The sequence below is a fragment of the Chiloscyllium plagiosum genome, chromosome 19, assembly GCF_004010195.1.
Source record: "Chiloscyllium plagiosum isolate BGI_BamShark_2017 chromosome 19, ASM401019v2, whole genome shotgun sequence".
NCBI lineage: Eukaryota > Metazoa > Chordata > Chondrichthyes > Orectolobiformes > Hemiscylliidae > Chiloscyllium > Chiloscyllium plagiosum.
In genome coordinates, this window is record NC_057728.1 from 18,389,852 (window position 1) to 18,404,871 (window position 15,020).

The 15,020-nt window shown below is 39.2% G+C and overlaps 1 protein-coding gene across 1 annotated transcript in view; it reads right to left on the bottom strand.

Annotated features, from left to right (window-relative positions):
• Positions 1-15,020, bottom strand: part of phf21b (PHD finger protein 21B) — a 63,707-nt gene that overhangs the window by 8,885 nt on the left and 39,802 nt on the right. Inside the window, exons 7-10 of the mRNA XM_043708870.1 lie at positions 10,992-11,014; positions 9,182-9,337; positions 5,312-5,387; positions 1,090-1,193 (exon numbers count right to left, since the gene is read on the bottom strand). Coding sequence (XP_043564805.1) covers positions 1,090-1,193; positions 5,312-5,387; positions 9,182-9,337; positions 10,992-11,014 — 359 coding nt within the window. The remainder of the gene's footprint in view (positions 1-1,089; positions 1,194-5,311; positions 5,388-9,181; positions 9,338-10,991; positions 11,015-15,020) is intronic.

The window sequence follows — 15,020 nt, forward strand, 5'->3', positions numbered from 1 at the left end:
GGAGTGGGAGGGGGAGTTGAAGTGTTGAGCCACAGGGTGGTTGGTCCGGGTGTCCCAGAGGTGTTCTCTGAAATGCTCCGCAAGTAGGCGGCCTGTCTCCCCAGTATAGAAGAGGCCACATCGGGTGCAGAGATTGCAATAGATAATGTGTGTGGAGGTGCAGGTGAATCTGTGGCGGATATGGAAGTGTCCCTTGGGGCACTTTGAGGGGTCCTATTCTCTCCCTCGTTTCCGTTTTGTCCTTAATCTATTTGCAAAATCCCTTTGGATTCGCCTTAACTCTATTTGCCAAAGCTATCTCATGTCGTCTCTTTGCCCTCCTAATTTCCCTCTTAAGTATACTCCTATTGCCTTTATACTCTATCTTTGCAAGTGGAACAGAATCTTGATTGTAGTTTTTAAATACTTAAATAATTAAACTACAATAAACTTCTTTTCAAATATGGTCTTTTCTCGTCTCTAGCTGTATGCATGAGATGTGTTGCGTCTTCAAGGAAGCCATATTTGCAAGAGGAGGGAGAATGTGATTTTTGTCCTATTACATTAACTGTTCAAAGATTGCCAGTCATAAATGAAAAAAAAAACTTTTAAATTGAATACTATAATAAAATAAATTCAAGTGAATCAGTAAGTCTATTTTGAACGTCCAATTACATGGGGGGTTGCAAGCTTGATGAACTGTAATCATGGTGGTACTGGAACCTGTCTTCATTACCAAAGTTTAATTACTTTTTCAACAGACATATGAAGGGAAACGTTTCACAAGAACAGAGGTTTGTGGGAGGATAAGGGTGGGCAATAGAGAATAAATGAAAGATGTAATTAATAGGACTGATCTCGTTGTGCAAATGTATATACATTCTGCTTTGTTACTCCAGGTTACAGTTAGGGAAGAGCTTGCGGCTTCACCTGTACTGCTTTATTAACTGTAATAGTAAATATGCAATGCCATCCCTTATTACTAGATAGAAGGGAAGAGAAAAAAAACAGGAAAGAGAAAGGAATGGGATGGAACAAATACATAATGGATTCTTTGGACATTTCATTACAACCAGTACAGAGGGGAGAGAAGTAGTGATGTAATCTCACCGTAACAGCATTATTGAGCAGCCTATCCTTCATCTCCAGTTGTTCATGTTCACTCTTTAATTCGCTCCCTCGTTTTAACAGCTTCCTCTTCTCCTCCTCTTTCACTGAAAATGCAACATTAAAATAAAAAATACTCAGTTTTCTAAACATAATCATTTAAATTTTAAAAAAGTTATTAGAACTATATATACTTACAAACATCTTTTATTTTACAGACAATTATAGAACAATCAGATAGGCACATATTCCATCTCAGTCATGTTTGTATTTTTGATCTGCTGGCTATGAGGAGAGGATGGAATAGTGGGTGATATCACTGAACCAGTAATGTAGAGGCCCAGGCTAAAAGCTGTGGGGGCAGGGACTCAAATTCAAGCATGGCAACTGGTAGAATTTAAATTCAATTAACAAACCTGGATTATTAAGCTAGTCTCATCAATGAGAACAATGACAACCATCATCAATTATTTGTAGAAACCTATCTGGCTTACCAATGTCCTTTAGAGAAATACATCTACCATTCTTATATGTTCTGGACTCCAAGCGACTCATGTATCTGTCCTCTGTTTCACCAAACAAACTACTCAGTTAACTAGGGTAGGCAACAAACGTAGCTCGCATTGCTCACGGCTTTTTTAGAATAGATTAGATTCCCCTTGTGGAAACAGGCTCTTTGGCCCAACAAGTCCACAGTGACCCTCTGAAGGGTAACCCACCCAAACTCATTTCCCTCTGACCAATACACCTAACACTATGGGCAATTTAGCATGGCCAATTCATCTTTGGACTGTGGGAGGAAACTGGAGCACCCAGAGGAAACCCATGCAGTCACGGGGAGGATGTGCAAATTCCACACAGACAATTGCCTGAGGCTGGAATTGAACCCAGGTCCCTGGCACTGTGAGGCAGCAGTGCTAACCATTGAGCCATCATGCTACCCTGCTGATGAGACAACTAAAATATCGCAATTATTTCATCTTTGCCAAGTGGTTAGCACTGCTGCCTCACAGTGCCAGGGACCCAGATTCAATTCCAGCCTCAGGCAATTGTCTGTGTGGAATTTGCATGTTCTCCCCGTCACTGTGTGGGTTTCCTCTGGGGTGCTCAGGTTTCCTCCCACAGTCCAAAGATGCACAGGTTAGGTGAATTGGCCGTGCTAAATTATCCCATAGTGTTCAGGGATGTGTCGGTTTGGTGCATTAGTCCGGGGAAATGTATGGGGAATGGATCTGGGTGATATACTCTTTGTAGGGTCGATGTGGACTTGGGCCGAAGGGCCTGTTTTCACACTGTAGGGATTCTATATATAAATTCTATATATAATTAGGTTTTGAAGATCAAGTCTGCGAAAACATTTGTAGCTCAGGTGCCGGTTGTCATAGTTATGATTCTGTTCACTGAGCTGGGAAGTTGATTTGCAGATGTTTAGTCCCCTGTCTAGGTGACATCTTCAGTGCTTTGGAGCCTCTTGTGAAGCGCTGCTGTACTGTCTCTTCTGGAATTTATTTGGTTCTGTTCCTGCTGTTTCTGGTTGCCAGTTTTGGTTGTTCATTGTAGTGGCTGGTATACTGGATGTAGTCTATGTGCTTGTTGATGGAGCCCCCGTGGCTGAATGCCATGTTTCTAGAAATTCTCTGGCTGCCCTCTGTTTGGCTTGTCCAATGATATTGTGTTGTCCCAGTCAAATTTATGGTCCTTGTCATCTGTGTGTGTGGCTACTAGGGACAGCTGGTCATGGCGTTTAGTGGCTAGTTGGTGTTTGTAGATGCGGATTGTTAGTTGTCTGCCTGTTGACCTGCATAATGCTGCATGCAGTCTTTGCATGGAATCTTGCAAATTATGTTTGTCTTGCACATGATGGGTATAGGATCTTTCAACAACCAAGCATATGAACAGATCAATGGAACACCGATGTGCTCACCCATCTTGGGGCACATAGCAGAAGCAGTGATGCAAAGACTGGAACAAGCAGCCCTTCCACAAATCCTACCCAAACTTTGGATGAGATACATGGATGACACTTTTGTTATCATTCAGAGAACAGAAATTAACACCTTGGTCACAGGGATCAGATTTACGAGAGAGGAGGAAACCAACAATCAACTCGCATTCCTGGATGTGATGGTGAAAAGAACACAAAACAATTAATGCACTACAAAAGTATACAGAAAAGCCACATACACACTGACCAGGTCCTGAACTACAACAGCAACTACCTGAACACACACAAGAGAACCTGCATTAGGACCCTGTTTAAACGGGCTACAGCACACTGCAGCACTCCTGACCTACGAAGGGAAGAAGAACACCTTTCAAGCATATTCGCCAAGAACGGATATCCCCCAACTTCATCCGCAGATGCCTAACAGACAATGTGACGAGGACATGCCACGACCTAACTCACTTGCCACGCTACCTTACATAAAAACACCTCAGAACTGACAGCCAGTGATCACTGGGATTCATGACAGCCCATAAACCGACAGCCACACTCAGACAGCAACTCACCAGGACAAAAGACCTGATACTCATCATGTGCAAGATAAACATAATTTACAAGATTCCATGCAAAGACTGCACGAAACACTATACAGGGCCAACAGGCAGACAACTAGCAATCCGCATCCACGAACACCAACTAGCTACCAAACACCACAACCAAGTGCCCCTAGTAGCCACACACAGACATCAAGGACCACAAATTCGACTGCACCAACAAAACAATCATTGGACAAGCCCAAACAGAGGACAGACAGAGAATTTCTAGAAGCATGGCACTTATCCACAGACTCCATTAACAAGCACATAGACTGAGACCTAATATACCAGCCACGCCAATGAACAATCTGAATAGACAATCGGAAGTAGCAGGAACGGAATCAAATAAATTACAAGCGACACAGTACAGCAGCGCTTCACAGGAGGCTCCAAAGCACTGAAGATGTCACTTTGACAGAGGACGGAATGTCTGCAAATCAACTTCCCAGCTTGGTGAACATACTCACAACTACGACTGGTTCTGAACAAATATGGAATTTTTTTTTAAAATAAGAAAGTCACAAGAAACTTTTCATAATCATTGCATTGTAATTTCATTTATTTATGTTTATATTTGGAGATATTTGCTTAAAATGTATTAATTACATTATTGAAGCATTGGCCTCATTCTTTACTGTTGGAGGGAATTATATCAATAAACATTAAGTTATTAAGCCAATTCTGTCTTGGTTTCAGCTGTGCATGCTAATTAAGCTCTCTTGCACTTGCAGTCTCCGTAGCCATTCCAAGTTGGTACTGCTATCCAAATTCATCAGCCTTCTAATTATAAATTCAGCTTTCACATGTCATTCAAAAATTTTTCTCTTTATTTGTTGGACATATTTATTTTCTGAAAGCGAATACCATGGGGCAGTAACTTTTCAATTGTAATGTGGGGCAATTGGAAAGAACTGTTGCCTTCCCTGCACACATCACTTTGATTAGTTCAAAATGACAATAACAGAGGCTAGGAAGGTAGATGTGGTCTAAATTGTTTAGCTTCTAGATTTTAAAAAATCATCCTGGTGACAGAAGGCAATAGTCGGAGACGTAAGAAGAATGAAGAATGTCCTGCTCACAGCCCTAATGCCATTTTATCAGTATTAACAATAATAAATTCAGTTCTTGTCTATCAAAGTGCTAATCCAAGGTCTCGCAGATTTCATGCATTTCTTTTCTACTCCACACTTTCCAGATCAACACATGTGCCTCTGGGCGTTAGGATGTTCAGCTTAGAGACACTTTGATGGCATAGCCAAACTACTAGATCGTTCAATTTGCTAAACATGATGGAATTCTGCACACTAGTTTTCCTCTATTGCAGTAGAGTGCCCTCTCATGAGTAGTAGAAACTCACAGGGGTAGACATTCAACTTATTGCCAGAACATAAAACTAACATTGAAGGTCAGTAATAGACAACGCCCAAACTTTTTGGTTAAATTTACTTAAATGGAAATGAAACTGGGCAATTCCTATAAAACGCAGCTGATCGAAAGTGCAAGCTTTACATCTTGGTGGTGAGTTTAAAATGTGGTTAATTTTTCTGGAAAGATGGACTGCAAATGTCATTCAGGTCTGGGATTTGAACACTGGTCACATTAGCAGTTTTCCAGTGCTCGAGTGTTATATCAGTCTGTAACTAACAAGCCATTCCTGGTATCAAACATGCACTACATTTCATACCCGCTTTATGTGCAAGATAGGAATGGACGATAGCGAGGGTTCCAGGCCATGATACGTTATCTTCCTTCTTTAATACCTGTATGAGCAAGAGACACACATTTTCTGGACAGAAGTAAAATGATTTACTCTTAAAACTACCACAGACTGGCCCTGGGATTACTGATTATAAAAGGTAAAGTGGTCCAAAATTACAGCTCTCCATTCTGATTTGCCCAAAAGCAAGGTTTCTATACATATGTTTCTTTTTTAATAAAGATCTTACAGGTATATGTCATAAACAATTATTTAATTCCAAGTAGTGACTATCGTTATGGAAGAAACTACGGTAGCCATTTCAATGAAAATGAGAAGCTTCTTCGCCTTTTGGTGTTAGGTAAACATGGTATTCTCATCATTACACGATACCTTTCTCTTCTTTACTTCTTGAAATGAATCATTTGTAATGGGGACTTGGTTCTCTGATGCAATGTGCACGAGATGTGGGAAGTGTTTCATGCATATTGACAAGCAGCTGGTAGTTTATCAGGAAAAAACAGAATCAGATTCAAAGACTTGTTCCTGATTCAACACACCATTTGGATTCTATTCCACTGTTCAACCTTCACTGACCAAGACGGAGAAGGGAGGTTGTTGTTCCAGCTGATAACTGAGACAGTAAGTAATGATAGACTATTGCACAGAAAACATAGCAACATAGCTATAACAATATTTTGGGAAGAGAGCTCAGGAAACTTTGTGCCAGATCTTAAATTATTTGTATTTCCTATTACAACTTTTCATAATTAGGCTGCATCTTCTGACACAACCAGAAATTATGAAGCAGTAAATGCTGGAAATCAGACAGCACCTAAGAATAAAACAAACAAGTTAATGCTTTAAATGTAATCCTTCATCAGAAACAAACAACAAACTATTATTTAAACAGAACCATTATTTAAACAGAATAAAGGCAACGTGAGAATAAAATGCATTGATCAGTGAATAAACCTATGATCTATTGAAAGGTATTTTAGATGGCTGAGATCATTTTTCCATCAGACTATGAGAAGTACTGTGGGACTGCTGTGTTACAGATCACTCAAAGTCTGAGTTACTTATTGCAGATTGGAGTCATGGATAGTAGAGGTTCCAACTTTCTTTCTATTACATGGATGGCCAATCCACTTCATACTCTTTCTCTCTGTTCCACATCTACAAATTTGATTTATGCATAAACCAGGCACAGGCAGAGGGCAGCAAATGCAACAGAGTCACTGACCGATTGCAGGGAAAACCAGGTGATCAAGCAGCTGAGTCAGGAGAACGTGTATTGGTCTCACATTTTGCTGTGTTTCTGCTCCTCTCCATCTATGGTACAGGCTCCCATACCTTAGGATTGAAACCCAACTTCACAGGCACTAGCAACTGCACCAGGTGTTGAGAAAAGGTGAGATGGGTTAGCGAGAACATGTGCAAGTACATAGTGTCAGAGAAGAAAGTTGGGAAGAGGGTCTTCTGAGTGAGTGGTGGCAGCAATGCGGGGGGTTGGCTTAAGAAGGGCCGCTGAGTGAAAGGCTGCGTGCATGTGTTATAGGAAAAGGAACTGGACTATGAGTGTGGATTAGGAAGGATCGGAAAAGAAAAATTTTGAAGTACTTTAAAAACTTAGATTCTCAAATCTGTTTGATATTTTAGTCCATCATACAGAAACTTCAATATCTAGTGAATGTTAGTATCTGTTTTTCTGCTTGTGATCGGGGTCAACAGGATAGTACTGGAAACTTTTATGGGAAGCACTGCACTAATCTGTTTGACTACTTCCATTGGAGAGACCATATAAACCTAAGTGACCTACCTCATTGAACAGTCTATCCCCATCACTTGCTATGACCCACAATCATTATGACCTTTCTGATACCGTACTTGTACAATGTACCAATGAAATTTCACTCAGCTTCAAGAACAACAGCGTATCTTTTTACCACAAGGCCTTAATTAAGCTTCTAATTTCTTTACAATAGGGACTGGTGATGTGAAATTGATTAGTCTGCATTGAAAAGACAGGTTGGATGATGTAGTGGAGAACCTGCTGCCAGAACACAAGGTGGGAATGAATCTGTTCTCTCGGTGACCAATCTTGTTTTCTTATACACAAGTTTTTAACCTCTCTCTCACCCACAAGTTTCCAAACTTATTTGTCTTCTGCTGTCTCAAATGGTCACACATTCATTACTCTTAATATCATTGTATTCATCTAATCAACATTTAATTCAACTGATCTCAAGCCATTGTTTTGAGTTTGTTTTAATATGAGTCATTTTTCTATTCTTGTTGAAGGATTACATTGGAAGCATGAAGTTACTTGTTGTCCAAAAATGCTGACTGTCCTACTCTCTGTTTTTAATGTACTCTGCTTTATTTTTTGACATTTCATTATCTTCTGTGCCATTGATTTATTGATTTGGAATGATCTAATGACTTGGAAACAAAATCCAAAAATTGTCATCAAACAGGGTGTCCTCCAAGTCTGAATGCTCTTGCAATAAGGATCTGAGAGTGATAAAGATGTTGTGAAGTGGTTGAAGTGGGCTTTTAACACATCAACTTGCATTTATAGAACACCATAAAATGTACAAAGCCCAGAAGCATAACAAAAATTCAAAGATATAATAAAAGAAAATTCAATGCCAAAAATTAGGAGGGATGACCAAAAGCCAAAGAGGCATTTTAAAAGATAGTCTTAAAACCAAAAGGAGGTGGAAAACTGAAGGATTTAATGGCGTAACCACAAGGAAATTTAAATGTAAGAACAGGATTTTAACTTTGAGGTATTAAAGGACTGCATGGAGAAAGTGAGGACTGCAGATGCTGGAGATCAGAGCTGAAAATGTGTTGCTGGAAAAGCGCAGCAGGTCAGGCAGCATCCAACAAGCAGGAGAATCGACGTTTCGGGCATGAGCCCTTCTTCAGGAATTGTCCTGAAGAAAATTCCTGAAGAAGGGCTCATGCCCGAAACGTCGATTCTCCTGCTCCTTGGATGCTGCCTGACCTGCTGCACTTTTCCAGCAACACATTAAAGGACTGCATGCCAATGTAGATTAACAAAGATAAATAGATAATTGTGGGCTAGGATAGAATAATGCCAATAGAATATGAAACAAGTCATATGTTTTCAAAAGGGATTATAAAATTACCTAAAGGGAAAAGATTGACAATGTCAGAAGTAAAACAGCTAAGATAGGGTAGTCAGTATTGTCTGAAGCATCAGAAAGTTCACCCATTCTTTGTGTGCGAGCCTATGTCAGGCTATTCAACGATACAGAACATTATAGATGAGACTAATCCTATCCACATCTGACATGCATGAATAATTCCAGCAAGAGCAACTGAATTGCAATTGAAAGCAGAACTGTGGCAATTTTCCCCTCCTAAAATACAAGTAATGTTGGTCACCATATTGAAGGAAGGATGTAATTGCATTGGAGACAGTTCAGAGAAGGTTTACTCAACTAATACTTGAAATGGATGGTTTGTCTTGTGAGGAAAAGTTGCACAGGTTAGGCTTGTACTGTTGAGAGTTTTGAAGGGTAAGAGCTGGTGAATTGATTGAAACATAACATTAATATTTTTAAGGCAGAGGCAGACAGGCTCCTGTTAAGCTAGGGTTAAAAGATTAACCAGGGGAGAAAGTTTGAGGTTACAATCAGATCAGCTGTTGTCTTTCTGAATGGTGGAGCAGATTCGAGAGGCTGACTGGCCTACTTTTGCCCCGATTCAAATGTTGCTGCGATGCTGAAACTTTCTAATCCATTTAGCTGAGAAATTCACTTTATTAACTAGCTTAAAAGTGATAAGCAAAATTATTCTAATGAACAGAAGTTGAGTCTGTACCTTTTCCTGGCACCTGGGGCAGACCCACACCCCCTTGGGAATGGTCTTGAGAGGAGGTTCTAAACATTCCAGATGATATACACGAGAGCAAGTGTCACACAGAAGAAGTTGACCACTACGTTTGCACACTGTACAGTAATCCTCATGAATATCATCCTTAAAAAATGAAAAAGAAATGACTATATTAATTGAAATAAATTTCAGTGTACTGCAGAATGGTATGCTGAATCAAGTTTGGAAATTTTGATTGAATGAAGACTTAAATTTGAACACAACTCCACATCAACTTGCATCCAACATCATGATGCTACCATCAAAAGACATCTTCACCCCTTGCTCTCCTCTTGGCCTGGGGAAGGGCCAAGGGAACAGTTGCCGTTTTACTACTACTTCTTCTTAACTGAACAGTGAATTGTTTACATGCCATACACGCATCACCCTCTGTGTGAAAAAGTTGCTCCTTGGGTCCCTTTTACCTTTCCCCTCTCACCCTAAACCTATGCCCTCGAGTTCTGGACTCCCCCATCCCAGGGAAAAGAGCTAGTCTACTTATCATATCCATACCCCTCATGATTTTATAAACCTCTATAAGATCAACCCTCAGCCTCCGACACTCCAGGGAAAACAGCCCCAGCTTATTCAACCTCTCTTCATAGCTCAAATCCTCCAACCCTGCCAACATCCTTGTAAATCTTTTCTGAACTCTTTCAAGTTTCACAATATCCTTCCTATAGGAAGGAGACTGGAATTGTATGCAATATTCAAAAAGTGGCCTAACCAAACTGAAACTTGGAACTGCTCCCACTCTGCAGGAACTACCTTACATAACTATGCCAGTTATTTGCCTCTACTGAATATTCCAGCCATAACATCTTTACCAACTAAGCCTCTGGAGAACTTCACTTAATCAAAACAGTAAACAAAATCAATAGTCATATGGTCATAACTTGTCACATTTGGCAACTAACCACCAGCTTCCCAAAGGTAATTAGGGACAGACAATAAATGGTGGCCTAGCTAATGACACACACACACATTCATGAAAGAAATAATGAAATGTTGGTAATTTTAACAGCAAGTCCCTTTAAACCTCATTTATTTGTATTTTTTTAAGATAATGACAAAACTATTTTGTTTTATGCTCAAACCAAAATGAGTAAATCTTGTTTGCCATATACAGTTCTATATATACTTGAAAAGCACTTTATGAAAAATTACAAAAATTCATATGAATAAACAGAGTAGTTGCAGATGAGCTGCAGTGGAAGTGCAAGGATAAAATAAGACGGAGCAGAGTGGCATACCATGACAGCAAATCTGGCAGTAGGTACAAACAGCAACAGCAAATATTTGTTATAAGGATGGCATGGAAAATGAAAGCTTAGAGATCATGCCTTTTTATGTAATACAGCACCATAGACAGCAGCTCTAGAAAGACAGCTCATCATTTATATCTTGGTATCAAACCATGCTGGTGCTAAATAAATACCTATTATAACCAACTATTGCACGATTTGCATGTCCAAACCTTTGTCCTTGAAATTCTGCTTTTCATAAATGTAATGCTTTCCTAATAATCCTTACTGATTCATTCAATATAGCTGCAAATCTCTCCAATATGCTTATCTAATGGATTGTCCTATTAATAAATATGACAATTTAAAAGCAACAATACATTTTCAGATACATCACAAACATGTTTAAACATAAAGCTAGAACTTGTATTATACTGCTCATGTCTTGCAGTAATAAAAATTTTTGATTGCCAAGAGATTTACACAGTAAAAGTCACTGAATGGATGAGACATACCTTCCAACATAGGTCCTCATTGGCTTGCGTGTTAAGGAGAAAGGTAGAAACATGTTAGTAAGAGCTGATTTGTAGAGCAGGCTGGGAATTAGGATAATATGGATTCCACAAGTGGACCAAATACAAGTAATGATTGGAGCTACTTGGATCATCCAGAGGATATCATACTATGAGGACACTGATAATTAGACAGTACACAGAACTGCCTTCAATAGGAATGCAGGAGAAGTTGTTGGGGACGGGTGTATGTGGGAGATGTATCCTGCCCTATCATGTATTGTTTCTTCCATTTATACACCAGTTTCAAAGTAGATAAAAATTTGATAATTCCCTGGTTTAAAAGTTATCTTTGGCTAAGTAGCTCAGTAAATATCTGAATTCAAAATATTCAGGTCAGAAATGAAGTTCGCTTGTTTCCTTAGAAAGATAACATTTACACTGATACTTAATACTTGCACAAAAAATAGTTCACCTTGTAGCTTCTCAGTTACTTCTTTGCCCCTGTGCTTGTAAGCATTGTTCTGTGATGTCAAACGATTTAAAAAGAATTCAGTCACTGTAAGGTATTTATGGTTGCAATTACCCAAGTACATTGTCCAAGTTGCCAAGGAACTATTGCATGAGTTATCATCTTGACAAGATAGAATCTAACCAACTACCCTTGAAATTCAATTGCATTACCCATCACCGATTCCTTCACTACAGACAGAATATCTCATGAAAACTGAAAGTGTCTGAAAACAGACATTCCTTTTGCCTGCACTCCAAGTGGTTTAGCCAACCTCATCCAATCCAATCTGGAAAGGTTTGGGGAAGATGCTGCAAAACCTTTAAATCCCATGGGCGCTGGTTGCCTTCTCGCAGTTTGTCCAACTCAGTTCAAAGAGATTTACTAAGAGTACTGTATAATCTTAAATTAATTAAAAAAATGTTTTTCAGGTACGACTACTACATAGTATTTTTAATATTATTTCAGCTTGATTGATCTTTTCTCAAAATAAGCAGGGTGTACTGATGTTGGGAAATGGGAGAGGCATGAGAGTTATGAAATCCAATATGAGAGAAGTGAATTAATATCAGCAGCACATGAACACTTAATTAAAAGTGCTTTGCAATTATATCATTTGTTTTTTCTGTATGTCCTAATTATTGACTTTGTGGGGGTACCAATATGTTTTATGAAAACTGGCATATTGAACATGACAAAACAGGTATGATCCCAAAGTTGCTGGATTTCAGGTACCTATGTCAACTTTTTCAGAAACTGACAGGACCAGTCACACAAATGCTATGGTTACAAGACCAGGTCAGAGGATGGAAATTCTGCTGCAAGTGATCTACCTTCTGATTCCTCAAAACCAGTCCACCAAGGCATGAGCTAGGAGCATTACAGAAGCTTAATATCACCCAGGAGAAAGCTGTCTGTTTGATGGGCACCTTATTTACAACCTTAACATGCAATCCCTCTACTACCAGTGCACAATGACAGTATTTACCATCTAAAAAATATACTGCAGCAATTTGTCAAGCTTCCTTCAACATCATCTGCGAAAACCTGCAACTTCTATCACCGAGATCTGGCCTGGGCAAACGAAGGTGCAACCCATATTTGGTGCACAGCAACCTCTAATCCAGCCTCGAGATAACCACTGGGAAAGCGCACACAGTGCACTGGTAAACTTCAGTGCATGCCAACAACTGCTCCTGGTGCTTGATAGGTGTGAGAAGCTGAAAGGAGCTAAAATGCAGATTGGGGAGAGCTTCAAGGGAAGCACTTCATGGGAAGAAAAGTATTTGCAGGTAATTTGGAGTTGACCAGTTATGGGAGTCTGGAGGTGGGTTTTTCTTGGATACTGCACCATCATGTTAAATCAGGAAGTACGTGTGGGGCAACAGAAGAACACAGAATGCATACTCACTTAAAATTATTACTCTTTGATTTACTTTCTGGATTTTATACACAATTTCAAAACTTCAATAAAGTATGAAGTGTATGAAAACTAAAGTCAATTCTTAAATACAAAGGAGGTCCATTCTAATGTGTTTCAATATACCATGAATTTGCTTATTGCTTGAGGTTTTATGGCAGCCAAAAGAAGCAAATGACTATTTAAATCTTCATTTTGTTAGTTAAAAAGGAGAAAGTAAAGAGTTTTCTTAATACGGCCCATACATTATTACATTTTGGACCTCAACATCCACATTAAAATGGACGTCCACCATAGTTTTGATGTTCTATTTTTCCAATTTCCTCATTTCAAAGCGCTGATTCTTCACGTCCATTTTGGGATAGTAATACACAGAAGAGCTCCTTTACTCATTCAAAAGGGCGTAAGATCTGTAATCTAGTCAAAATATTTGCACCTGTATGCCTGTGAATGGCTTAATTTATAAGTTCCCACAGACAGTTACAGTAGTATGAGGGATGTAGAACTTTAGATAAATGGGCAGTTAAGAAAATATAGAATTGTTCTCCTTATAGCAGAATAAAATAAGGTCAGGTTTAACGGAAATGTTTAAAATTATGAAGGCTAAATAAGGAGAAACTGTTTCTAGTGCAGAAGGGTCAGTAAACCAATATAGAGGTCATAGATTTATGCGTAATAACAACAGAACCAGTGGGTAGTGAAATTGTAGACCTTGCAAAACCTTGATTTCTAATTCTGCTAGTGAACAAAGTATTGAAATATCAAAGCATAAACGCTAACTGCAATGAACCACAACATATGCATGACTGAAGATCTCCAAAAGCATTCTCAGTTTAATATGGGCATCTCAATGATTATTTTTAAGCACATCCAAAAATTAAAGCTGTAAAAATTCTTTTTATTCTTGAAGAAGTGCAATTAATATTTATATTTTTACAAAAAAGATGGTAAGTGAAGAATGTTTGGTCTTAGCTAAGTTTTTTGTATTTTGAGAAATTTGAAAATGAGAAACATGCACCCTAACTGGTCTGGGACAGGTTAATGATGCTGTTAGTAGCACACCTTCTAAAATGTGCTGAAAAGTTATTAATTCACAGTTCTGAGCACAAGAGGTTGAGAGAGAGGTTGCAGATTATTGTACTCCCTACATGATGTGGTGGGTATTTCTGAAGTGCCTTTCGGCTCACCCACATTTTCCTTTTTATTTCTTAATTGTTTTTTGCTTCTAACACTATATCATCAATTATAGCAAAGCAGTACTTGTATTGGTAAGTCTAAAAGAAAACATTGCAGTTAATGGAAATCTGAAATGAAAACAAAATACTGCAAGTACTCAGCAGATCAGATGGCATTTGTAAAAAAGAGTGGAATTTGATGCCACTCAGAAAAAAAGGTGACAAATTACATTGTTAACATTACGCCAGAAAGCGTGTAAAAGGAGAGTATGTTTGATTTCATTATTATACGTGATGCACTATTTAGTGGTAATAGTGCTCATCATAAATTGGAACCTCCTACTCAACACCTCTCCCTGGCTTCCTGTCCTTGCAAAGATCACTCCCCCACACATCCACAGTCTGACAAAAACTCAAGCTGGATAAAACCATCTGTGCTGCACCTTACTTACCACTCCATAATGACACATTCAATACTCTCTGTCTTCCATCTCGGCTCCCTATATGGAGCACTCTTCCTAAGCAAGTTCTACCAAGACACCCTTTAGATCAAGAAGTGGTGTGAATGCCTTATGCACTTGTGGACAGACATACACAAGGCTGCATCTTATCAAGGAGTGCCCCTTCTATAAATTAACTAGCAGACTAATCATCTTAAACTCAACAAATCAGGCTTGGCTTTGAGGATTTCCATGAGAAAGTGAGGACTGCAGAGGCTGGAGATCAGAGCTGAAAATGTGTTGCTGGAAAAGCGCAGCAGATCAGGCAGCATCCAACGAGCAGGAGAATCGACGTTTCGGGCATGAGGCCTTTTTCAGGAATGAGGAAAGTGTGTCCAGCAGGCTAAGATAAAAGGTAGGGACTTGGGGGAGGGGCGTTGGAAATGCGATAGGTGGAAGGAAGTCAAGGTGAGGGTGATAGGCTGG